Source organism: Lepus europaeus, chromosome 7 (genome assembly GCF_033115175.1).
Source record: "Lepus europaeus isolate LE1 chromosome 7, mLepTim1.pri, whole genome shotgun sequence".
Classification (NCBI taxonomy): Eukaryota; Metazoa; Chordata; class Mammalia; order Lagomorpha; family Leporidae; genus Lepus; species Lepus europaeus.
The window spans coordinates 47,061,045-47,085,289 of record NC_084833.1 but is presented as its reverse complement, the minus strand read 5'-3'; the positions used below and the strand labels follow the sequence as shown (position 1 = coordinate 47,085,289).

General features: G+C 43.7%; 1 protein-coding gene and 1 pseudogene across 6 annotated transcripts in view; both read right to left on the bottom strand.

Moving 5' to 3' along the window:
* Positions 1 to 24,245, bottom strand: part of HPS5 (HPS5 biogenesis of lysosomal organelles complex 2 subunit 2) — a 51,035-nt gene that overhangs the window by 3,237 nt on the left and 23,553 nt on the right. For 4 of the 6 annotated variants that reach the window (XM_062196402.1, XM_062196403.1, XM_062196401.1 and 1 more), the window contains 13 exons: positions 22,459 to 22,547; positions 19,663 to 19,841; positions 18,863 to 19,021; positions 17,467 to 17,656; positions 16,691 to 16,814; positions 15,275 to 15,424; positions 13,893 to 13,970; positions 13,049 to 13,629; positions 8,079 to 8,199; positions 7,719 to 7,874; positions 6,407 to 6,526; positions 5,553 to 5,666; positions 2,946 to 3,052 (listed from right to left, as the gene is read on the bottom strand). In XM_062196402.1, coding sequence (XP_062052386.1) covers positions 2,946 to 3,052; positions 5,553 to 5,666; positions 6,407 to 6,526; positions 7,719 to 7,874; positions 8,079 to 8,199; positions 13,049 to 13,629; positions 13,893 to 13,970; positions 15,275 to 15,424; positions 16,691 to 16,814; positions 17,467 to 17,656; positions 18,863 to 19,021; positions 19,663 to 19,841; positions 22,459 to 22,547 — 2,168 coding nt within the window. The remainder of the gene's footprint in view (positions 1 to 2,945; positions 3,053 to 5,552; positions 5,667 to 6,406; positions 6,527 to 7,718; positions 7,875 to 8,078; positions 8,200 to 13,048; positions 13,630 to 13,892; positions 13,971 to 15,274; positions 15,425 to 16,690; positions 16,815 to 17,466; positions 17,657 to 18,862; positions 19,022 to 19,662; positions 19,842 to 22,458; positions 22,548 to 24,245) is intronic. The other 2 variants (XM_062196405.1, XR_009866372.1) reach the window with 2 other exon arrangements.
* Positions 11,045 to 11,969, bottom strand: LOC133764408 (COX assembly mitochondrial protein homolog; annotated as a pseudogene).

Sequence of the window (24,245 nt, the reverse complement as noted above, 5' to 3'; positions counted from 1 at the left end):
CTAGGCTAATCCTCCACCTTGCGGCACCGGCACCCCGGGTTCTAGTCCCGGTCGGGGCGCCGGATTCTGTCCCGGTTGCCCCTCTTCCAGGCCAGCTCTCTGCTGTGGCCAGGGAGTGCAGTGGAGGATGGCCCAAGTGCTTGGGCCCTGCACCCCATGGGAGACCAGGAGAAGCACCTGGCTCCTGCCTTCGGATCAGCGCGGTGTGCTGGCTGCAGAGCGCCGGCCACAGCACGCAAGCTGCGGCGGCCATTGGAGGGTGAACCAACGGCAAAGGAAGACCTTTCTCTCTGTCTCTCTCTCTCACTGTCCACTCTGCCTGTCAAAAAAAAAAAAAAGAACCATGATGGAAAAGAACAAGGAACCATTAGAGAGAACGGCTGGTTTGGTTTGCGGACGTGAGAAGGGCTCCAGGAGGAAGTGGCATTGAAGCAGAAGCTGGAAGATGAGCAGAGCTGAGAGGCTGCCTGCAGGTGGGCCACACAATGCACAGCGGTGGAGCAGGGGCCACTGGGAAGGGAAGGGGGAAGCAAGGAGGATCTGAGGACACAGGGAAGCACCAGCGGAGCTGAGGAGTTTCTAAAAAACCAAAGGGGCACAAAGGTGGTAGTGGGCGGTGAGGATGAGCTCAGCGGGCCAGGCTTCAGGACCAGCTTCAGAATCTGGATTTCATTATGCATTCAGAGAAGGAAGACACATAATTTGCATTTGGCAATCAAATCAACACACCTTAGACAGCAGCTGGTATGTGTCATCAGAAGTATCTAGAAAAGACTCTTGTTTAATAGACCAGATGCTTATTCTTAATATTATTATTACACAAACAGAAGGTTTAGGAGCACTCTTATCTGGGTGAGGAAGATTTTAGGTGATATTTATTTCCTTAGTACTTCCTGAATTTTTTTATATTTTTCCATAACAAACATATCATATTGTAACTTTTAAAATATAAACAATTTATAGCTAATTTTTCTGGTTGTATTTTCTAAAGTATATATAGGAGAGTCCTCCAAAATTGCCTGGCCTGCTTGCTTCCCTTCTAAAACCAAGGTGACCTCAGCTGTGACACCAGAAGCTAACCCTCCAAAGTCAACTGGCCTTGCTCTGTCTGACTGTCCTTTTCCCACGCCCAGAGGCTGCACAGGGCCTACAAAGGACGGTGGCTCCTTCTGCTGCCGGGTGAAGGACGCTGACGTCACGCAGTTGGCGGCTCTGCACTGAGATGAAGACAGCACACACAAAGCACACCAGGACCACCCATCTGAGTGCAGAATGGACTCTCAGACTTCAGATGTAGTACATCAAAGTCGTGGCCCCCCGACTGTTGATCTGAATTGGATTGATGAAAATTTTTTCTTTGGGGGGATGGAACAGGCAGGCTGGCATTTGACACAGTGGTTAAGCCACCATTTAAAACACCTGCCTCTGGGGCTGGCACTGTGCCATAGTGTGTAAAGGTACTGCCTGCAGTGCTGGCATCCCAGTGCTGGTTTGAATCCCAGCTTCTTCACTTCCAGTCCCACTCTCTGTTATGGCCTGGGAGAGCAGTAGAAGATGGTCTAAGTCCTTGGGCCCCTGTATCCACAAGGGAGACCCGGAAGAAGCTCCTGGCTCCTGGCTTCGGAATGGCCTAGTTCCGGTCATTGTGGCCATTTGTGGAGTGCACCAGCAGATGGAAGATTTCTCTCTCTCTGCCTCTGCCTCTCTGCAACTTTGCCTTTTAAATAAATAAATAAATATCTAAAAAAAAAAAAAAAAGACACCAGTGTCCCATAGCAGTCCCATCTCTGCTCTCCATTCCAGTTCTTGTTAATGTGTAATCTGGGAGGTAGCAAGTGATTGCTCAAGTGCTTGGTCCCTGCCACCCTTGTGGAACACTGGACTGAGTTCCAGGCTCCTGGCTTTGTCCTGGCCTAGCCTTGGCTGTTGTGGGCATTTGAGAAGTGAATCAAAAGATGGAAGATCTCTCTGTTTCTTTCTCTGTCTCCCTGCCTTTCAAACAGATTAAATAAATACATTAAAAAATTTAAGTATCAAAACACCTGTGAAGACTTAGATAGCTGACTATTTATTTTTGTTTAGATTTTATTTACTTATTTTCATTTTATTTGAAAAGCAAAGAGAGACACAGAGAGAGATCTTTGATCTGCTGGTTCACTTTCCAAATGCCTACAATAGCTAGGGCTGGGCCAGGCTGAAGCCAGGAGCCTGAAACTCAGCCCAGGTCTCCCACGTGGGTCACAGCGAGCCAAGTACGTGAGCTGCTGCTCCCCAGGATGCACATTAGCAGCCACTTGATCAGAACAGCGTAGCTACTCTGTTCTGTAGTTGTTAATTAATTATGTTATTTAATTAATTATGTTATGTTATGTTAATTAATTATGTTATGTTAATCAATTATTAAGTTGCCTGTAGTTTATAATTAATTGTGATTTCAAAATAAACCAAATAGTACAGATAAAATCCTCTGCAAATCTGACAAGTAGCTAGAATTAAATATATGATCATTTAACTGTTCGCTATACATATATATTTTCTTTTAAAGATTTATTTATTTATTTGAAAGGCAGAGTTACAGAGAGGCAGAGGCAGAGTGAGACAGAGAGAGGTCTTCCATCCACTGGTTCATTCCCCAGATGGCTGCAATGGCCAGAGCTGCGCTGATCCAAAGCCAGGAGCCAGAAGCCTCCTCTGAGTCTCCCACATGGGTGCAGGGGCCTAAGCACTCAGGCCATCTTCTACTGCTTTCCCAGGCCATAGCAGAGAGCTGTATCAGAAGTGGAGCAGCCGGGACTCGAACTGGCACCCATATGGGATGCTGACACTGCAGGCAGCGGCTTTACCCACTACACCACAGCACCAGCCCCCACTATATTTCTTTACTGAAAAGTCTGGAGTGACTTGTAAAATACTACAGCCAAAAGTAAGCAGTGGGATTCACATACCATTGTCCCCTTCCATCAGGCTCATATCATTCAGACACACAATGTTGGTGAAGGCCTCTCGTCTTCTCTCCAGCTCCAAACAGAGAGTAAGATATCCAGGCCAGAAACTTTCAAGAAATCAAAGTTGAAGAAAGGAATAAAAGGCAGTGAATTTATCTGGAGCTGCATGGTCCAATATGGTAGACACCAGCCACATGTCACTTTTTATGCTGAATTTAAAAAGTTTATAAAATGTGGCCGGCGCCGCGGCTCACTAGGCTAATCCTCTGCCTTGCGGCGCCGGCACACCGGGTTCTAGTCCTGGTCGGGGCACCGATACTGTCCCAGTTGCCCCTCTTCCAGGCCAGCTCTCTGCTGTGGCCTGGGAGTGTAGTGGAGGATGGCCCAAGTGCTTGGGCCCTGCACCCCATGGGAGACCAGGAGAAGCACCTGGCTCCTGCCATCGGATCAGCGCGGTGCGCCAGCCGCAGCGCGCCTACCGCAGCGGCCATTGGAGGGTGAACCAACGGCAAAGGAAGACCTTTCTCTCTGTCTCTCTCTCACTGTCCATTCTGCCTGTCAAAAATAAAAAAAATAAAAAAACAGTTTATAAAATGTGAAAGTTAGTTTTTCAGATGGTATATCCATATTTTAAGGACTTAATGGCTGAGGCTGGCACTGTGGTGTAGTGGGTGGAGCTGCCACCTGCAATGCTGGCATCCCATATGAGCACTGGTTTCAGTCCCATATGGGTGCCAGTTCGAGTTCCAGCTGCTCCTCTTCCAATCAAGCTTTCATCGATGGCCTGGGAAAGCAGCAGAAGATGGCCCATGGGTCCCTGCACCCACAGGGGAGACCTGGAGGAAGCTCCTGGCTCCTGGCTTCGGGTTGGCCCAGCTCCAGCTGTTGTGGCCATTTGGGGAATGAACCAGCACACGGGAGACCTCTCTCTCTCTTTCTGCCTCTCCTTCTCTCTCAGTGTAACTCTGACATTCAAATAAATAAATAAATCTTTTCTTTTTTTTTTTTGACAGGCAGAGTGGATAGTGAGAAAGAGAGGGACAGAGAGAAAGGTCTTCCTTTTTGCCGTTGGTTCACCCTCCAATGGCCGCTGCGGATGGCTCATCGTGCTGATCCGAAGCCAGGAGCCAGGTGCTTCTCCTGGTCTCCCATGCGGGTGCAGGGCCCAAGCACTTGGGCCATCCTCCACTGCACTCCCGGGCCACAGCAGAGAGCTGGACTGGAAGAGGGGGAACCGGGATAGAATCCAGCGCCCCAACCGGGACTAGAACCCGGTGTGCTGGCGCCGCAAGGCGGAGGATTAGCCTGTTAAGCCACAGCGCAGGCCCTCAAATAAATAAATAAATCTTTAAACAAAACAAAACAAAAAACAAAAAAGGACTCAGTAGCCACATGTGGCTGGTGGCTACTATACTGGACAGTGCAGAACATTTCCAATGTCACAGAATGTTTTATTTGATAACAGATCTAGGGCATTTAAGAAAATAACAAAAGCTAATGATAAATACTGACATTTGAGACCAAGTACCAATCCTGAGGCATTTTTAAGCTTTATATACTTCATAAACTTTAAGATTCAATACCAAAGTAGCATATTTCTTCTCCAAATATGCAAACCATGGGAGTTCTCTTTTCTGATGTTTCCCTGCCTTCATTTGCGATATCCAGTATCAACAAATCCCACTGTATTTTCCTTTGAACTATCTCTTGCGTGTGCTCCTTTTGCTGTTCTGCCAGTCACCAATTCACTTACACCTGAACTACTTACTGCAACAGCTTCCTAGCCAGCCTTCCTTTCTCCAGACTTTTTAGGAAAAGACTTTAGAAACTTTCACTTTAATTATGTAATTTTCAGACCAAAGAGTTCAAAAGGGTCTCCACTGATAACAAAATTCTTTGGACCAGCTGTCAAGATGCAGCATGATCTCATCACCCATCACCTGACCAATGTTCTCTCTCATTATTAATGAACAAGTATGTATGTAGTGCCTCTCACTGCACAAATTAGACTCTAAGATAAAAAACAGCAGACACAAGTCTCTCTCTACAAAGGATTATAATCCAAGAGGAGCCATCAGACATTGCCAGGCAATCAATAACTGACTCATGTGCGAGGTGAATAATAAGCAACACCAGTTTTTCAGGCCCTTGCTCGTCCTGCTTCTCTCACCTGATCCCCCTCTTCCTGGCTCCTTTACGGACAGAAATCCTGCCCAGCCTCCAGGGGTTACCTCCAAAGTCTCACCTTCTCCCTGAGCCCTTCCCCAGCACTTCCACTGAGCCCATTCTGGTCAATCTTGTCCCAGAAATCCCACATCAACCATAACTGCTGCTTAATTAAACACCATCCACAGGTCTGAGAACTGTGGTGAGCTACTAGGCAGAGAGCATTGGGAGGAATTAGCAAGGGTCAGCTTCTGCCACACCAAAAATATGTGCAAAATTTAAAAGGAAACAGATGTTTACTTTTCTGTCAGTTAAAACAAAAAGCTACATTTATTTTAATGTAGCAAAGAGAATTTCCAAATGACAAAGCACATCAATTCAGGCCCTTTAACTCCAAGGACATTAACTTCAACTTCAGCTTCTATAAAAATCCTTACTTACCCACAAGACCTACAAATTTCAGTCATTTTTTCTTTGGTTGTAAAATCTGCAGGAAGTTTGATTAGAAGAAGGATTAGCTGACTGTAACCCCAGGAAAGCAAGTGTGAATGAGGCCTGTGAAATGAAAAAACAGCAGTAAGTTAGGGGTGAGAGAAGCTCCAGAAAGTGCCTACTAGGCATCTACTAAGAACAGAGATAATATTCCACTGTCATATCTTTAAAGCATTTTATAACCTACTCATTTCTAAAGTCAGGTGTTTTAGACAATTGAGAGCAAAAGAAAGAGAAGCCTATAACTCATCATTCACAGAGAGCCACTGCATATCCTCCCAGGCCTGTGCCTGGGCATACAAGGCAGGCATTTACAGGGCTTCTACAAAGGTTTTCCTGGAGGGAAACACAAGGAACATTTCTCATACAAGTGCCAGCACCTGTTTTTGTGAACTTCTTTTTCTTTCTTTCTTTCTTTCTTTTTTTTTTTTTTTTGTAAATTCTAAAGCAGGTTGTGTGCAGAAATTCCTTGACAAATTTTTGGCACGCACGCACATGTACACACACACACACACACACTTTTCTCCCTGTGGGTTCATGAAAGAGCTGCAAGGGTCAATTTAATCATCTCTCTAGTCATATGTAAAGCTGCATTAATGTGTACTCTTCTAAAAGGAATCTTATAAGGTCTGTGACCCAAATATTCACAACCACTAAGAAGTACACTCGACATACCACCACCACAACTTAGTCTTTTTCACAGCTATTCCAAAAGTGACCCCTGAGTGCCGTATGTGAATAAACTGTCTCCACTCCAAAGGAACTTTGGAGCTTAGTCCTTAGGAAGAGGACTCTTTCCATACCTGGGGTATCCTTCATCATCCATGGTACTTGTGCTTGGTGGAGCATTGTGCGACACTGCCAAGAGCAGCCAATCCAATCTTAAAGACTCTGGTTGCAGAAGGGACTCAAGGAAGAATGACCTAAGAGAAAGTTGGAGAGAAAGGTCACCAATCTTTATGCTAAGAAGGGAAACATAAAATACGGGGATGTGGGGGCAAGAGTTTGACCTAGCTGTTAAGACCCTTGTTGTGATGCTCCCGTTCCATATTGGAGTGCCGGGGTTTGTGGCCTGGCTCCACTGTCAACTCCAGTTTCCCACTAATTCACATGCTGGGATGTAGAAGGTGATAGCTCAAGCAATTGGGGCTCTGTAACCCATGTGGGAGACCTGGATTGAGTTCCTGTCTCCAGCCTGGCTCAACCCTAGCCATGGTGGGCACTCAGAAAGTGAACCAGTGGATAGGAGCTCTGTCTGTCTAGTTGGCCGTCTCTCTGCCTTTCAAATAAATAAATGAATAATTTTTTAAATGTCAGAGGGATGAATAAAATTTAGAGTTCAATAGAACAGATGGAAGAACTTGAAAACTCTCCTGCTGCAAATGTATAGAAATGTTGGTGAAAATAACAGTCTTCTAAATGAATAGCTGAGCCTTAAGATAAGGAGATGCCAGGCTGACACCGTGGCTCAATAGACTAATCCTCCGCCTGTGGTGCCGGCACACCGGGTTCTAGTCCTGGTCAGGGCGCCGGATTCTGTCCCGGTTGCTCCTCTTCCAGGCCAGCTCTCTGCTATGGCCCGGGAAGGCAGTGGAGGATGGCCCAAGTGCTTGGGCCCTGCACCCCACGGGAGACCAGGAGAAGCACCTGGCTCCTGGCTTCGGATCAGTGTGGTGCGCCAGCCGCAGCGGCCATTAGAGGGTGAACCAACAGTAAAGGAAGACCTTTCTCTCTGTCTGTCTCTCTCACTGTCCACTCTGCCTGTCAAAAAAATAAATAAATAAATAAAAAGATAAGGAAATGCCAAAAGATTCACAAAAACAAAACAAAAAAAGAGAAAAACCCCTGTGGCACATATGCTCTTATCAGAGAAAGCAGAGAGGAGGGAGTCACCAGTCTAAAATAACAAAAAGAGTGTGGGTGTTTACAGGGACATGGGGAGACAGGAAATGAAGCATTACTCTAAAAAGAGAAGAACTGGAACTAAGAACAATCTGCAAAAAGTTCAGATATTGTCCACAAAAAGGTAGTCAACAGGAAAAACATCACACCTGCTTATAAGAGCCCCAGTGCCCTGTCAAAAGAAAGAGTAGTTAGCAAGCAGGCACTTCTCACCGCTGATCTTCGGGCCTTGATTTCACCAGACTGTCTAAATAGGCCAAAAACTGAGCTGGATGATGGTGACACAGTAGCATGATATCTGAAGGCAAAATGGATGGGTAAAACCTGATCAAGGATCGAAGGGCAGATTCTCCAAACTTCTCATACAACCTGCATTTAAAAGCAAAACAAAACAAAACACTTTAGTCTCCAACTTCAATGCTTATTAGAAATGCAAATAAATATGCTAACAAGAAGCTGCCCAATATGCAAATGAGTGAAACTTTGGGGACTAAGACACAAAAACAATGCCTGTACGTTAGTTCACATAAACAACATATTTAGTTCATATAAACAACATTTAGTTCAACCTACCGGGAAGCATAGGCAATCAACAAAGGACTGTCACAAGGAACCGAGTCATCTAATAACTTTAGTCTTGTTGGGAGATCTCCTTCTTCCATCTCCCTGTATGTAGAATTGGAACTCGCCATTTCTAGAAGATAAAGCACATCCTTTCCTCTTCATCTCTAACTTGCAAATATTCAACTCATAAACACATTCATTTAACAATGTTGTCATTAGTCACAGACCTACTGTATCCACCTATTATGTGCAAGGCCTAATGTTTCTTGTTATAGGACAAACCATAAAAAAAAGACACGTAATTTCTACTTTTAAGGACCTTAAAAACAAATTGAGAGGCAAAGTATATGGAAAGTTTTAAACAAAACAAAGGAACAGATAACAAATACACAGTGACTATTATATTATCCTTGAAAAAAATGAGTACCTGGGGCTATATATATATATGTGTGTGTATATGTATATATACATATACACACACATATATATATACACAGTATAGCTTATATATATCTTATATATGTCAAATAATACAGTATATATACAGTATAGCTTATACTGGGAGTGAACCATAGGATGGAAGACCTTTCTCTCTCTCTCTCTCTCTGCCTCTCTTCTCTCTCTCTGTACCTCTGACTTTCAAATAAATAAATACATCTTTTAAAAAAAAAATCAGTCTAGCAAATATCCATCCCTTGAAGAATGATCTGATTAGGGGGAAAGTCAAAAATCTTTTAAAACCAAGCCTGCCAAATAAAGTTAGTGAGGATCTAGCTAATACTATTTGTGTGTGTGTATGTTTTATTTTTAAAGAATCTAAAGTAAAATGAGTTTTTGGTCCAAGTAGTTTTTAATTAATTCTTAAATCTCAAAGTTCAGTTCCAAAAGTTATTTTCAACAAAAGGTTCTAAAATCTAACCTTTGCTTTCTGATATATTTGTTTCTAAAAACATCACTGGTGTGGGCATTGTGGTTTAGTGGGTAAGGCCACTGCTTAGGACATCAACATCCCATATCAAAGTACCTGGTTTGGGTCCTGCCTACTTCACTTATTTTTTTTTTAAAGATTTATTTGTTGGGGTCAGTGCTGTGGCATAGCAGGCTAGGCCTCTGCCTGTGGTGCTAGCATCACATATGCATACCGGTTTGAATCCCAGCTGCTCCTCTTCCGATCCAGCTCCCTGCTCTGGCCTGAGAAAGCAATGGAAGATGGCCCAAGTCCTTGGGCCTCTGTACCCACGTGGGAGCCTGGGAAGAAGCTCCTGCCTCCTGGCTTCAGATCAGCCTAGCTCTAGCTATTGTGGCCATTTAGGGAGTGAATCAGTGGATGGAAGATCTTTCTCTCTGTCTCTTCCTCTCTCTGGAACTCTCTCAAATAAATAAATAAAATCGTTAAGAAAAAACTGAGTTTATTTATTTATTTTAAAGTCAGAATTGCAGAGGGAGAGGAAGAGGCAGAGAGAGTCTTCCATTTGCTGGTTCACTCCCTGAAAAGACCAGAACAGCTGCCACCCACATGGGAGAACCAGAGTTCCTAGTTTTGGCCTGGCCTAGCCCCAGCTGGGGGGTGAACCAGTGGGTGGAAAATTCCACCACCACCACCTCCCCCGCCTCTTGCTCTACCTTTAAATAAATAAAAATAAATAAACTTCCCTAAAGTCATTTTTGGTTCCAGTCACTGTTTCTCGTTTAATTGTTTCAGGCAGCTAAGTACCTAAGAAATTCAGGAGGAAAGCCTCATTTAGAGCAGATGAAGTAAGGGGAAACTTAAGGACTGGGTGGGCTCTAAGCTAGACCTAAATCAAGTGAGTGGTAACATCATCTCAAAAATGCCCACCACACCTGCTCCAGGCAGCTTGGGTAATAAGTAACAACCATCACTGAGGCTGATGGAGACTTTTCTGCTATTCTCCTGTGACCAGGGTTGGGTATGATGTTATAATAGCGATAAGACACATTTCCAGTATGTAATGTCACATAATTGAACATATCTGAAGAGCAGTGACTTGCTTCTTATCTTACAATAAATCTACCACAACTCAGAAAAAGAAACCAAAAATCATTTCGTAGGCATTTAACTGCTGCATGTGAATTGAAGCAAAACTGAAACTCTACAGGCACCAGCGCTATGGCTTAGGGGGTAAAGCTGTTGCCTGCAGTGCCGGCATTCATATGGGCACTGGTTCGAGTCCTGGCTGCTTGACTTCCAATCCAGCTCTCTGCTATGGCCTAGGAAAGCAGATGACCCAAGTCCTTGGGCCCCTGCACCTGCGTGGGAGACTCAGAATAAGCTCCTGGCTTCAGAATGGCTCTGCTCTGGCTGTTGCAGCCAATTGGGGAGTGAACCAGCAGATGGAAGACCTCTCTCTCTGCCTCTTCTTCTCTGTGTAATTCTGCCTTTCAAATAAATAAATAAATCTTAAAAAAAAAAAAAAGGGGCCGGCGCCGTGGCTCACTAAGCTAATCCTCCGCCTTGCGGCGCCGGCATACTGGGTTCTAGTCCTGGTCGGGGCACCGATCCTGTCCCGGTTGCCCCTCTTCCAGGCCAGCTCTCTACTGTGGCCAGGGAGTGCAGTGGAGGATGGCCCAAGTGCTTGGGCCCTGCACCCCATGGGAGACCAGGAGAAGCACCTGGCTCCTGCCATAGGATCAGCGTGGTGGTGCGTAGGACGCAGCGCGCTACCGCGGCGGCCATTGGAGGGTGAACCAACGGCAAAAGGAAGACCTTTCTTTCTGTCTCTCTCTCACTGTCCACTCTGCCTGTCAAAAATTAAAAAAAAAAAAAAAAAGAAAGAAAGAAAAGAAACTATACATCCACATAAGTCAGATAACATGAAAATTGATCTCCACCTGTGGCTATGCAGTTTTTTTTTTTTTACTTCTATCTCATTTAATAAATAAGAACTTTGAAATAAAGATCTGTCTTTTAAGTAATATTTTTCATAATTAGGATGAAACATTTTTATGTTGAGTCCATTATGCTAGGTGATTTATATTGTAAATGACTTTCACAGCTATTCCAGTTTCTGAATGTCACTGGAATATTTTCTACGTGCTGGTGGGAAGTTTCTTTAGTCTTTTCTTAGTAGGAATTCCGGTTTTTCTGAAGTCTTCCCTTTCCTTCAGGCATTCCATTCTGCATCCTTCACAAGAGGCTGGATCACTACAGTAGGCAGTTAGATATTCCTTCAATGCAGAATTTTCCTTCCGACATTTTACTACCATAGGATTCTAGATTTCTTGCAACATTTGGTAAAATCTTGAACTAGTTCAGAACACTTCTCTTTGGCCTTCTCTCTCATTATTTTAGGGATCAAAACGTCTTTCGACATGTCTGAGATGCTGCTCTGCGGGAGCGAGCGCCATCTCAGTGGGCAGGAAAAGAGCCACATGGAGGCTGCGGGGAAGGGGGTGGAAAAGGGAAGAGCCTGCGCTTGACAACGGGTGCCACTGCCCGGAGGTTCCCCAGCTATGCGCTTTTAATAATGAGCAAAAACCTGCCAATCGGTTATTAGAAACATGTCATCATTTACTTTAGCAGAATTTTGAACTAGAAAATTCACCTTGGAGCCGGCGTTGTGGCACAGCAGGTTAAGTCAATGCTCACAATGCCAGCATTCTATATCAGACTGCTGGTTGAGTCCCAGCTGATCCACCTCCAATCCAGTTTCCTGTTAGTGCACCTGTAAAGATGGCAGATGATGGCCCAAGTGCTTGAGCCCCTTACATCCACACAGGAGACCTGGATGGAGTTTCTGGCTCCTGGCTTCAGTCTGGCCCAGCCCTGGCTGTTGAGGCCTTCTGGGGAGTAAAACAGCAGATGGAGGATATCTTTCTCTCTCACTCTCTCTGATGCTCTGCCTTTCACATAAATAAATTTTTTAAAAAAAGGAAAGAAACTTTGCCTCTTTAGAAACATGGGACTACAGCAGTAGAAAGGGCAGCACATGATGTTTAGAGTATGAGAGCTGGTTTTTGTAGCAGAATGGCTCTGTGACCTTCAGTCAAGTCTAAGGCAGACACAGCTGGCTGTGCACTGAGGTATCCGAGGCAGACATGAAACTCTATCCACATTCATTCTCTTCCTCCCGGGCACCTAGACAGATTACATCTCCTGGTTCCCTTTGCAGTCGATGGCATTGTGATAGATTTTTCACCACTGGAATGTGAAGGGAAGAGACAGAGGCCTCTAAGACAGCGTGTTCCACATGCTTTCCCCTGGGCACAGCAGCCCAATCTCAACCACAAGCCCAAAGGAAGGACAGAGCTTAACATAATGGAAAGAACATGGAATGCTAACCTACCTACCACATGGCAGGGAGCTGCCATTGACTTGGGACACCTGTACATGGGCTGTTAAAATATGAGCGAAAAGTAAACCTATATCTGAGTTATTACCATACAAACATTACAGTGCAGCCAGCTCAGCTGCTATTATCTTGAAGTGTTTCAGTTTCTTCACCTATAAAATGGAATAATATCATCCACTCTGAAGAACGTTACAAGGACGGAATGAGATGATACCTGAAAAGTGTTTACCAACATAGCTGCACACTCTAGCACTCAATATTTGTAAATATTTGTAAATAGTCTCCAGATCTAGCAACAGTCCTGGAACCAACCCACTATGGATACTAAGGGATGACCTATCATTTCTGTCTTAGGAAGTTACATGAGGGATTGTCTTGTTCTTATTTATCTGCACTTATCAACATTTTACTTTAACCCCTCTTTCTCCAATACTGCTACATCATTTTCTGAATGTGATTGTGATGGAAATACAAAATTCTCTTATACAGTTGCAAATTAGACTAATATGTAAAGAAATATTAAAAATTTAAAATGAATGGAAAACAGAATGGACAGTTGACCAAAACAGAGGTAATTTTCTACTTAAATCTTGTGTTAAGCCCCAGACGTCCCAAAAGCTACTCCCTCTACACCCAATTCTACCCTTGATACGGCATTCTGGTCATTACCTTTCAAACCTGCAATAAAAGTATCCCAAACACGAGGGGTGTTTCCATAGCTAAGCTTGATGATCTCCTTTGCTCTTTTCAAGTCCAGGAGGAAAAAATACTTCCTCAGGAACTGGCAAGCCAGAGTATCTTCAGGAGAGCCCTGCTGCAGACTGTGATCCACATGCCCACTTGGGCATTTGATCTTAGAACTCAATACATTCATTTCCAAACACAAAGTCGTCAACTCAGCCAGGTCTTTCTGAAGATCATTTGCTATGGGGCAGGGAGAACATAGTTGAAAAAAATTATCCTGTGGCTCCTCCAGACCACTCACAGACTCACACACTGCTTGATCCACAGGTTCTTCACGGCCCAAAGAGTCCCTTTGTTCTTTCTCAGTGTCTTCATCCACCACTCCCTTTTGTGACTCATCAGGCAACAGCACATCCTGGTTCACCGTCACGGATGAGCTGCCAGTATCAGCAACATCTGAATCGTCCTTCATGGCAAGCGTTTTTTCCAATTGTGAAAGCCACTCCTGTAAAACCATTCTCAGAGCCCCGGGGTCAAATAAAACCAGAGGGTCCTGCAGCTCGGTCCTATATAAAATAGACAAGTTATGAAATTCATGTTTCCTGTGTTTTTTTAAAAAGAAATTATTTCAGGTTACATAAACCTAACCAATATCATATGCTCATCTGGAATAAATGTTATTTTTCAATTCTTAAAATCACAATTATCTCAGCAAGATGACAAAACAGAGACCATTAACCGTGTTATGTTTTACCAATTCTCAAGACCATTACTGATGACACCAGAAAGCCTTATGCCCCTTCACCGTAGTTCGCTCATTCACACTTACATTGCTGCTGCTGTGGCTACTTTGAGCTCGTGGAACCTGTCTTTTTCTGGGGGTTGACTTGCCACCTCTTCTTTCTCCCTAAAAAAGGTGAAAAGTAAGAATAAAATCCACAAGAGTTATAGGGGATCAGAACTTTCCTAGACAAATACTTCTGAGCACTTACTAAATTGTACTGGGATTGTATTGCTTGTTTCAAGAGACAGAGGGGGACACAAAACAGTCCATGGGTTCAAGGTGACTAAGCTCAAGTCAGAGCAAGCTCTCATGCAAACAAGTAAGGATAACACAAAAACAAAATAATGAATACTAAAGGGTAGCACTTCCCAACAACACTGTGCTACAGAAGAGAGAAGAAGGAATAATTACTCCGACTAGGCGATCATAGGAAGAGTCCCATGGAGGTGGTGTTTATGTCACAAAAAATAGCACAATCCTCCAGGCGCAGGACATTCTACGTGTCAGAGGACACACTGCATCCGGCAGGCTGGAATTCAGTGTGTTTGGAAGGATGAAGCTGAAAAGGTGGCCACAGTCAGACTGATGAGGGCTGCCTTAAATGCCACGTCAGAAAACCTTTCTCCCATGAACTTTTTCTATGAACATTTGGAGTCACTAAATTATTTTGAGGCTAAGGCACCCTTTACTTTATCTGACTGCCCAGACTTTCTGGGCCTGTGTGTGGTCTCTCCCAGTTCCAGGACCACTGTTAGCTGAGCTTGCTTCCCGCTATTGCTCAGAACCCCTGAAGTGAGACAAGGCAGAGACCAGACAAACTACACACTTCACACCATGAGAGCCAAGGGCCTACTTCATCTCTGCAGCATGAGGACATGCCACCAGCATATCACGGGAAGGTACCTGACAGGACATCAACACCAACAGCTTGAGTGGTTTCTTCATTGCCTGAAGAGTCCCTTTCTTTCTCACTATCTTCACACACCTAATATTCCCTTTTAGATCCATCAGGCAATAGCATATTCTGTCTCTTGGAGGCCAGAAAGCATTGCCCACAGTCACATGCTAGTCAGAAGCAGAACAGCCAGCGCCTAGAGCCATGGCAGTCATAGGAAATCAATCTTAATCTTAAATTCCTCCGACATCCCAGAAGTTTGAAGAGATTACAGGGGAGTGAGAGCGGGGTACATGGGAAAGATGGAAAAACGTGCTAAATTGTCTTAATTAGGTGCTCTTTTTCTTAATAGATTCGTTATGGACTGATGTAATTTTTCAAGACTGTGACATCAGAAGTTTTTTCTGAGCTGCACAATCTGCAGTGGGCAGGATCATACACGTGCCTTCTCCAACAGAACACAGTCTGTGGCTTTCTTCAAACTGACAGCTGACTCCTCTAGAATTCACACAGATTTAATACAAGAGCTTACTCAATGTCTTCCTCCTTTGGGCAGGAAACTGCACTCACATCCTCTTCATAAGATTGCTCTTCACCTCTGGGTTCTGGTCTCACTTTCAGGTCAGGGCTGGTATGAAGGGTACCAATTTTCTCAGTAGTTTTACGCACAAAGGTAGAAACACTGGAAGACAAATACCAAAATGTTAACATGAAAAAAAAATCTCATTCAAGCCAAGAATGAAAAATTCAGTACCTGAGATTTTATGTTCCTATAAGTCCTAGGAAGGCATTTTGGACTTAATATAAAGAAACATTCTGTTTACAGCAACTTCTCCAGTCAACAATAGGCATATATTTCACCTAAGTCCCAAGTAAAACTTATAATAATTCACTATCATTTACCTAATTGCCCTGAAAAACCAATGATTCAAAGCTAAAGAAAATGTCTTCTTGTGCTGACACTGTGGCGTAGTGAGTTAACCCACCACCTGCAACGCCAGCATCCTATATGGGTGCTGGCTCAAGTCCCGGCTGCTCTACTTCTGATCCAGCTCCCTGCAAATGGCCTGGGAAAGCAGCAGATGGCAGCCCAAGTACTTGGGCCCCTGAACTCACACGGGAGACCCAGACAAAGCTCCTGGCTGCTTGTGGCCATTTGGGGAGTGAACCAGCAGATAGGAGATCTCTCTGTCTCTCTCTCTCTCTCTCATTCTCTGTCTCTCCCTCTGTCTCTGTGATTTTGACTTTCAAATACATTAATAAATCTTTTTTTTTTTTAAAAAAAAAAAGAAAGAAAATGCCTCCCACACTCGTTATGTCTATAATGTTTCTGTCAGCTTATGCAGAGTAAGCCATGTGATCATCAGCCCCTTCCGGGCAGAGAATAACAGAATTTCTTCATGACACTCAGCTGCCCGGCAGTCACAACACACCCTTCTTAATAAGCACAGTTTGTGTCCAGTAAGACTCAGATAAGCAGTTAAGTAGCTATACAAAGTCTTCTCTCTCAAACTCAAATGCCAATCTTGGTGTCATAGAGGAGAAAGAAAAGAATTCTGAAAAGTCTCCAATTCTGAACCCAAACAGAAAAGGATCAAGAAACGATTAATGATATGGGAAAAATGTTCCCTTCAGGGATAAGGAAAAAACAGATTTAAAAATTTCAGTTCTGTCTGGAGGGGGAAAAAGTTCACATCTGTATCAACTCAAAATCCCAGCTGCACAAACAAAAGGAAGCTAAGTGCCTCAAGGTTGAAATGAGAAGTTAACAGTTCTCAGGCTATATGAGAAACCAAGTTAACTATTTAGTTAACAGGCTTTAGAAGAAATTACTTAGGGACTTTTTTTTTTTTCTCATTTACAGTGTCTCCATTCTCAGCACAAGGAGCCTAATATGACAACGGAAGTTAAATTAGAGCTGGAATTAAATACACACTAAGTGGTTTACCTTTCTTTGACAGCCTGAAGAGACACAAGAGGAGATGGAGAACGAAATGATAATGGAATGCCGAAGGGGAGAAAAGTTTCGTTCTTATCTGTCGCAAACGTCACTGGAACATGAGAAACATTGTCTAACGAATGGAATGGGGGCAGAAAGAAACAAAATCTAATCACATGAGCAGTTTTGTAATCCTTAAAGAAATTCTGAGATGAATAACTCAAAGGAGATGAAGGCTTCAATACCCAAATCACAACTGACTCAGATACAAAATGGGCAGAACTCAGGTTTACAAGATGCACGGGATGGTCCACATACAACATATGGAGGTACCTGCATTGGCCTACTGACCCTGAATCCCCATAAGTCAAAAAAGAAGTTTAAAGGCTTTATTGATCTCTTCTCAACAGTCCAGTCACAGGAATACTTGAATAGAAAATGGAAGGCACTGGCCCCCAAAACTGTAGCAATTTCTCATTCCTGATGGAAAATAATTTGGTTAGTCAAGATAAATTCTTCCCACTTCTACCTTAAACTTTCCAGCATTTCGATGCATGATTGAAAGTAGGCACTTTATTAACGTCAGCCCAAACACGAGGGGTGAAAAAGTAGGCATAAGCCTACTCTTCTAGTGGGAAGCAGATCCACGGACCTGGATGGAAAGTCTACGGCATGTTAAAAACTGTCAACACCTTATAGAAACCCTATGCACAAGCCAATCCTCGTAACAAGAACTCAGAGAATAACCGCTTCATGTCAGCAACCACTCCAGACAGAGTCAGCACCTTCATGTCCCTGGGAGCCACAGCACTGATCCGGCGGCTGCTCCTCCTCCTGATGTGAGGCGAATTCTTTAAGTCTCTCGTCTTCTGAGAGGGTTTGGCTGTGAAGGGAGCAAGAGTCTTCATCTGACTGACTGCCTCTTCTACTACTAATGATACGGTAAATACCAGAGTCCAAAATGCTGAAGCTTTCCTAAAAATGAATTAAAAAAACACAAAGTAAAACTTTCCTTTATAACACAACACACCTTTTTCAGAGAAATACTCACTCTAAAGTGGAAAGTCAAGGAGAACAATTGTGGCTCACCAGAACAAACGGAGAACAAGGTTTTGATGCCTGCAGCTGTGTGCCTTGTGTGTGCCAGTAGCATACGCAGAAATATTTCTCTGGCTTGTCTTCAGAAAGCGCAGGGATTAAATGAGACAATCCTGAGCTGCATGAAGCATCTCAAATCACGTGCTAGGGGCAACATGACTTGCGCTGGAGGTTGTGTGAAGTAGAGTGACAAAACCAGATGTGTCTCTAAGACATACGTGAGTACAGGCTTCATTTAGCTATCTAATAGCTAAAAGCAAGTTGCCTTCTTCCAAAAAGATGGACCACAAGAAAAGTTTTGAAATCTCAGTGATAAAAGAGTGTAACCTAAGCTGGAGAAATATTATTCCACAACACAATCCTCTTAGAAGTGGAGGTATGGGGCCGGCATTGTGGTGTAGTGGGTTAATGCCCTGGCCTGAAGCGCCGGCATCCCATATGGACGCCGGTTCAAGACCTGGCTGCTCCACTTCCGATCCAGCTCTCTGCTATGGCCTGGGAAAGCAGTAGAAGATGGCCCAAGTCCTTGGGCTCCTGCACCCATGTGGGAGACCTGGAAGAAGCTCCTGGCTCCTGACTTCAGACTGGTGCAGCTCCAGCCATTGTGGCCAATTGGGGAGTGAACCAACGGATGAAAGACCTCTCTCTCTCTGCCTCTCCTCTCTCTGTGTAACTCTGATTTTCAAATAAATAAATAAAAAATCTTAAAAAAATTAATTCTAGTATGGTGTTTTATAAAAAAAAAAAAAAAAAAAGAAGAAGAAGAAGAAGAAGAAGTGAGGGTAGCAGGGCTGAGAGGCTGCTTGGAACACTGCCATCCCATATAAGAACGCTTGGGTTTGGTCCTGACTCTGCATCTGCTCTCAGCCTGCTGCTAACGCGTGCCTTGGGAGGCAGTAGGTTGGGTCTTTGCCATCTGCATGGGAGATGCAGATTGCATTCTAGTTCAGCCCGGCCTCATCTCGGATGCTGCAAGCATTTGGGGAGTGAAGCATCAGATAGAAGATCTCCTTATCTGTCTCTGTATCTTTCTCTCTCTTTCTGATTTTTTAATAAATAAAAATATAAAGTGAGAATACATACATGTGATGAAATGGAACTTCTTCGACTGCTGCAAGCAGAATCCAAAGGTTCAAATCTTAAGATCAATTCTTCCAGTTGAGAAATTAGATCACTACAGGTTGCAAGGTCCAGCTGAGATTTCAAATGCTCCAGTTTATCTATTGTCAAGCTTTTTCTTGTCTAATAAAAGGATAAGAAAAACACAATGGACTAGCTTACTGTTTGCAATTAAGCCTATATGTAAAGGTCAATGTACTGAAAGAAGTCTAACACAGAAAATAAAACTCCAAAGATAATTTTAAAAAGTGCTTGGGCCCCTGCACCCACACGGGAGACCAGGCTCCTGGGTCTGAAGCTCCAGGCTCCTGGCTTTGGATCGGCACAGCTCCAGCTGTTGCAGCCAACTGGGGAGTGAACCAGAGGATGGAAGACCTCTCTCTCTTTTTCTCGCCTCTCCTTCTCTATCTGTGTAACTCTGAATTTCAAATAATTAAATAAATCTTAAAAAAAAAAATGCTAGGATAAGACTTAATGAGAATTATGTTAGGAATTAGCAATTTAATTAAGAGTAAGCATTCACACAAACATTAAAAATGAGTTCTGAAATTCAAATAAATTTGTGGGTAAATTTGGTATTCTTTTGTATGGAAAGAGTCCCCTCCTTAACCTCTGCCAACCCAGAGATAACATCTGTCATGCTTCCTTTGGAGATGGGTTGCAGTACTGTAGGTCATATAGACAAGGCTAATAGATAAACAATTTTGTATACAAATCCAGATGGTTTTACCAAGCCATGTGAAAAGTGTCTAGCTCTGACTCACTCTGCTGGCAATGATAGAATTTTGGAAAAGACAGCACGTGTGAGCAGCCAGGTTCCATAGGCCTCTCCGTAGCAGTCGTTCCACACAGCGCTCCACGGACAACAGAGAGAGATGGGAGACTTTCCCGTTTAGGTGTAAACAGAACAGCTCACTCTTGCAGACAGCCACATCCTGAATATCTACAAAAACCATGCAGGTGAATTAACCACACACTCTTTTTCAATTTTGGCAAGGGCTGAAATCATCCATTCACTCCTTGTGTAGGGTTTGGTTTGACTGAATTTCATCTCTTTTTATAATTGCATTTCGATGAAGAAGTCATATTTTAACACTACTCTTAAAAGATCAAGAATAAAAGATATGGAGAAGGAACCACATCTCTCTGATCTAAAATCCTATCTCTAAGGGTGATTGATTTTCATAATAGTTGAGATCCCACTTAAGATAGCCACATCCCACATCAGAATAAAAGGATTTGATCCCAGGGTCCAGCTCTTGATTGTAGCTTCTTGCTAACTGAACCCTGGGAGGCACTGTTGATGGCTCCAATAACTGAGAGACCTGAATTGAATTCCTAGCTCCCAGCTTCAGCTCTTGCTAGCTCCCCACTGCAGGCATTTGGGGAGTAGGCCAGGGAATAGGAGTTCTGTCTCTGTCTCTCTGATTAAATTTTTAAAAATTCTTTCTAAGCAAATAAAATCCTTGGTTAAAAATGATATTTTCCATGAAAAGGAATTGGGATCTTAAAAATCTGCGCTGCAGGCTAGACTGTTTCTGAGAGTTACAACCCAATGCTCAATGAGTGGATTTTTACAACAGTATGTACATCAATAAACACTTCATGAGAAAGCATTTATCTTGGCAGAACATCTGCAAATGACTGAAAACTAGTTTTTAAGAGACATCACTAAGGAATTTAATCTATAAGAAGCCAATGATGATCCAACTAGAAAATATGGTTTCTATTTTTTTATATATAAAGTAGAAAAAAAAGGTGAACATAAACTCTCTACTGTACAGCAATGTTTAAAAAGGTAGATTTTCCTTGTTTCTGGTTTTATCCAAAAGAATATAGACATGAATTTTCCCTGTCTCTGTCACATATAACAGTTATTGTTCCAACAAGGAATTTTTGAATCCCAAATTATTAAGACACAAAACAGGCATCAAAGCAAAATGTCTAGCAGGGATACAGATTAACCCAGGTAGGCTGAGCATCTGATGCCCTGAATAAGCTGCCGTCCTAGGACGCTTGCATCTCATATCAGAGTTTTAAGTCCTGGCTCATCTGCTTCCCATTCAGCTCCTGCTAATTGCACACCCCAGGGTCCAGCTCAAGATGACTTAAGTATTTGTGTCCCTGCCATCCATGTAGGGGACCTAGACTCAGTTCTGGGTTCTTGACTTTGGTGAGGCCCAGCCCTGGCTATTGTGGGCATTTGGAGAGTGAAGATAGATAGAAGATCTTTTCGCTGGCGCCGCGGCTCAATAGGCTAATCCTCCGCCTTGCGGCCCCGGCACACCGGGTTCTAGTCCAGGTCGGGGCACCGATCCTGTCCCGGTTGCCCCTCTTCCAGGCCAGCTCTCTGCTGTGGCCAGGGAGTGCAGTGGAGGATGGCCCAAGTGCTTGGGCCCTGCACCCCATGGGAGACCAGGAGAAGCACCTGGCTCCTGCCATCGGATCAGCGCGGTGCGCCGGCCGCAGCGCGCCTACCGTGGCAGCCATTGGAGGGTGAACCAACGGCAAAAAGGAAGACCTTTCTCTCTGTCTCTCTCTCACTGTCCACTCTGCCTGTCAAAAAAAAAAAAAAAAAAAGATAAAAGATCTTTTCTATCTTTTTGTTTCTCTATTTGTTTCTCTATCTTTCAAAAAATGAAAATAAATAGGGGGCAGCGCTGTGGCAAACCAGGTAAAGCTGCCTGCAGTGCTGGCATCCCAAATGGGTACCAGTTCGAGTCCCAGCTGCTCTACTTCCTATCCAGCTCCCCACTAATGTGCCTGGGAAAGTGGTGGAAGAAAAGTCAAGTGTTTGGGCCCCTGCACCCACGTGGGAGACCCGGAAGAAGCTCCTGGATTTTTCATTTTGGCCCACTTCTGGTCATTACAGACATTTGGGGAGTGAACCAGCAGATGGAAAATCTCTCCATATCTCTCCTTCTCTCTCTGTCACTCTGCTTTTCAAATAAATAAATAAATCTTAAAAAAAAGAAAATAAATAAAATTTTAGCCTATTTGTTCTTTGGTAATAATCACTAATATCTAAAAATAAATGAAGATTGTTCTTAAAATTATCCATGAAAAAATAAACAGCTGAATACAAATTCATAAAAACATGTTTGACAAGTACCTTACAACTGAAAATATCTATGATCTTAATCTTTAAAAGAAATGCTCCCACACCCTATTTTTCAGCTTCTTACACTGCAAGAGACTTCTCCTACAATAATTAAATCGTTCAGGGCTGGTGCTATGGCATAGCACGTAAAGCCTGTGGCGTCAGCATCCTATATGTGTGCTGGGTTTGAGTCCTAGCTGTTCTTCTTCTGATGACCCTGGGAAAGCAGAAGATGGCCCAAGGACTTGGGCTCCTGAACCCACACTGAAGAGCCAGAGGAGCTCTCGGTTATGGATTTCAGACAGGTCCAGCTCTGGCCATTGCAGACATTTGCGGAATGAGCCAGCAGAGGGAGATCTTGCTCTCTCTATCTCTGACTCTGTCTCTGTGTCTCTCTCTCCATAACTCTGCCTTTCAAACAAATAAATAAATCCTTAAATAATAATAATAATACAATTACCTTTGACTTCACTCCAAAGAAGAACCTGAACATTCTGAGGAATGAAAATATAAATTCCTTTTTCTGTCCAGGTCAGCACACAATGTTCACTGCAAGAGAAAATGGAAGAAGTCAAGAGATTTAGAGTGTGCTAGGATACAGAAGTCCTCTCATTAGCTATTTAAAGTGAAATCACACCATGCAAAGAAAATAACAGTCATCCAACAAATCAGTTCCTAACACCTCCTTCCTGTCTGTACCAACAACCCATAAAATGATGTCAAACTGAAAAACATATATACTATCTCCTAGAAAAAGAAAAGGCTGGTATCTGCAAGAAGAAAAGCTTACAGACTACTTAGCTGTTTGTTAAATAGATGAATAACACGTGATCCAAAAGGGGCATATTTAAAACAAAGACTAAAATGCTACCACCCGTCACTATACTGGCAAGTCACTTATATAAATGGCAATTTTTTTTTTAAGATTTATTTATTTATTTGAAAGTCATGGATACACAGAGAGAAAAGGAGAGGCATAGAGAGAGAAAGAGAGAAGTCTTCCATCCACTAGCTCACTCCCCAATTGGCTGCCAACAGCCGGAGCTGTACCCATCTGAAGCCGGGAGCCAGGAGCCTCCTCCGGATCTCCCATGTGGGTGCAGGGGTCCAAGGACTTGGACCATCTTCCACTGCTTTCCCAGGCCACAGCAGAGAGCTGGATTGAAAGTGGAGCAGCCAGGACTAGAACTGGTGCCCATATGGAATGCTGGCACTGGAGGCGGCAGCTTTACCTGCTACGCCACAGCACTGGCCTCAAACGGCAATATTTTGATGTCCTTAATTGTATAGGTGGAAAAAGGCTAAGAGCCCTTGGTCAACTATGTGCCAGAGCTTTAGTAAGGGCTCTGCCTATACCATGTAACTTTGTAGCTGCTTATCAAGGTGTATGCATTACTCCTACTTTATATTAAAAAAAAAAAAAAGATGAAGAAGAAAAAAGAACACAGGCTTAGAGAGATGAAATAATACGTCCAAGGTCACTCAGCATGAATATGGACGAGTTCAATTTATACCAAGAATGGTCTGAGTTCAAATTTAGACTTCTTCTCTCTGTGGTTAATAGACTCTACTTCCTCTGTTACTGATGCACCGTTGTCTGGAATTCTGATTAGTTTGACTGAATTCTCAGAAAGGCATAGACTGCTTTTTTCTTTCTTTTTTTTTTTTTTGACAGGCAGAGTGGACAATGAGAGAGACAGAGAGAAAGGTCTTCCTTGTGCTGTTTGTTCACCCTCCAATGGCCGCTGCGGCCGGCGCACCGCGCTGATCCGAAGGTGCTTATCCTGGTCTCCCGTGGGGTGCAGGGCCCAAGGACTTGGGCCATCCTCCTCTGCACTCCCTGGCCACAGCAGAGAGCTGGCTTGGAAGAGGGGCAACCGGGACAGAATCCGGCACCCCGACCGGGACTAGAACCTGGTGTGCCAGCGCCGCAAGGTGGAGGATTAGCCTATTGAGTTGCGGCGCCGGCCCTGCTTTTTTTCTTTTTTTTAATATGGCCCCTAGAATAATCTAATTGGGCTTTTTAAAAAAAAAAAAAAAAGTATTTATTTGAGAGGTAGGCAACAGAGAAAGAGAGCTGCCATCCATTGGTTCACTCCCTAAACGCCCACTAATGCCCCTCCAGGGGTTGGAACCAGGAGGTGGGAATGCAATCTGGGTCTCCCACATAGATGTAAGAACTCAACTACTTGAGACACCACTGCTGCCTCCCAGGGGTTGCATTAGCAGTGAGCTGCAGCCAGGGGC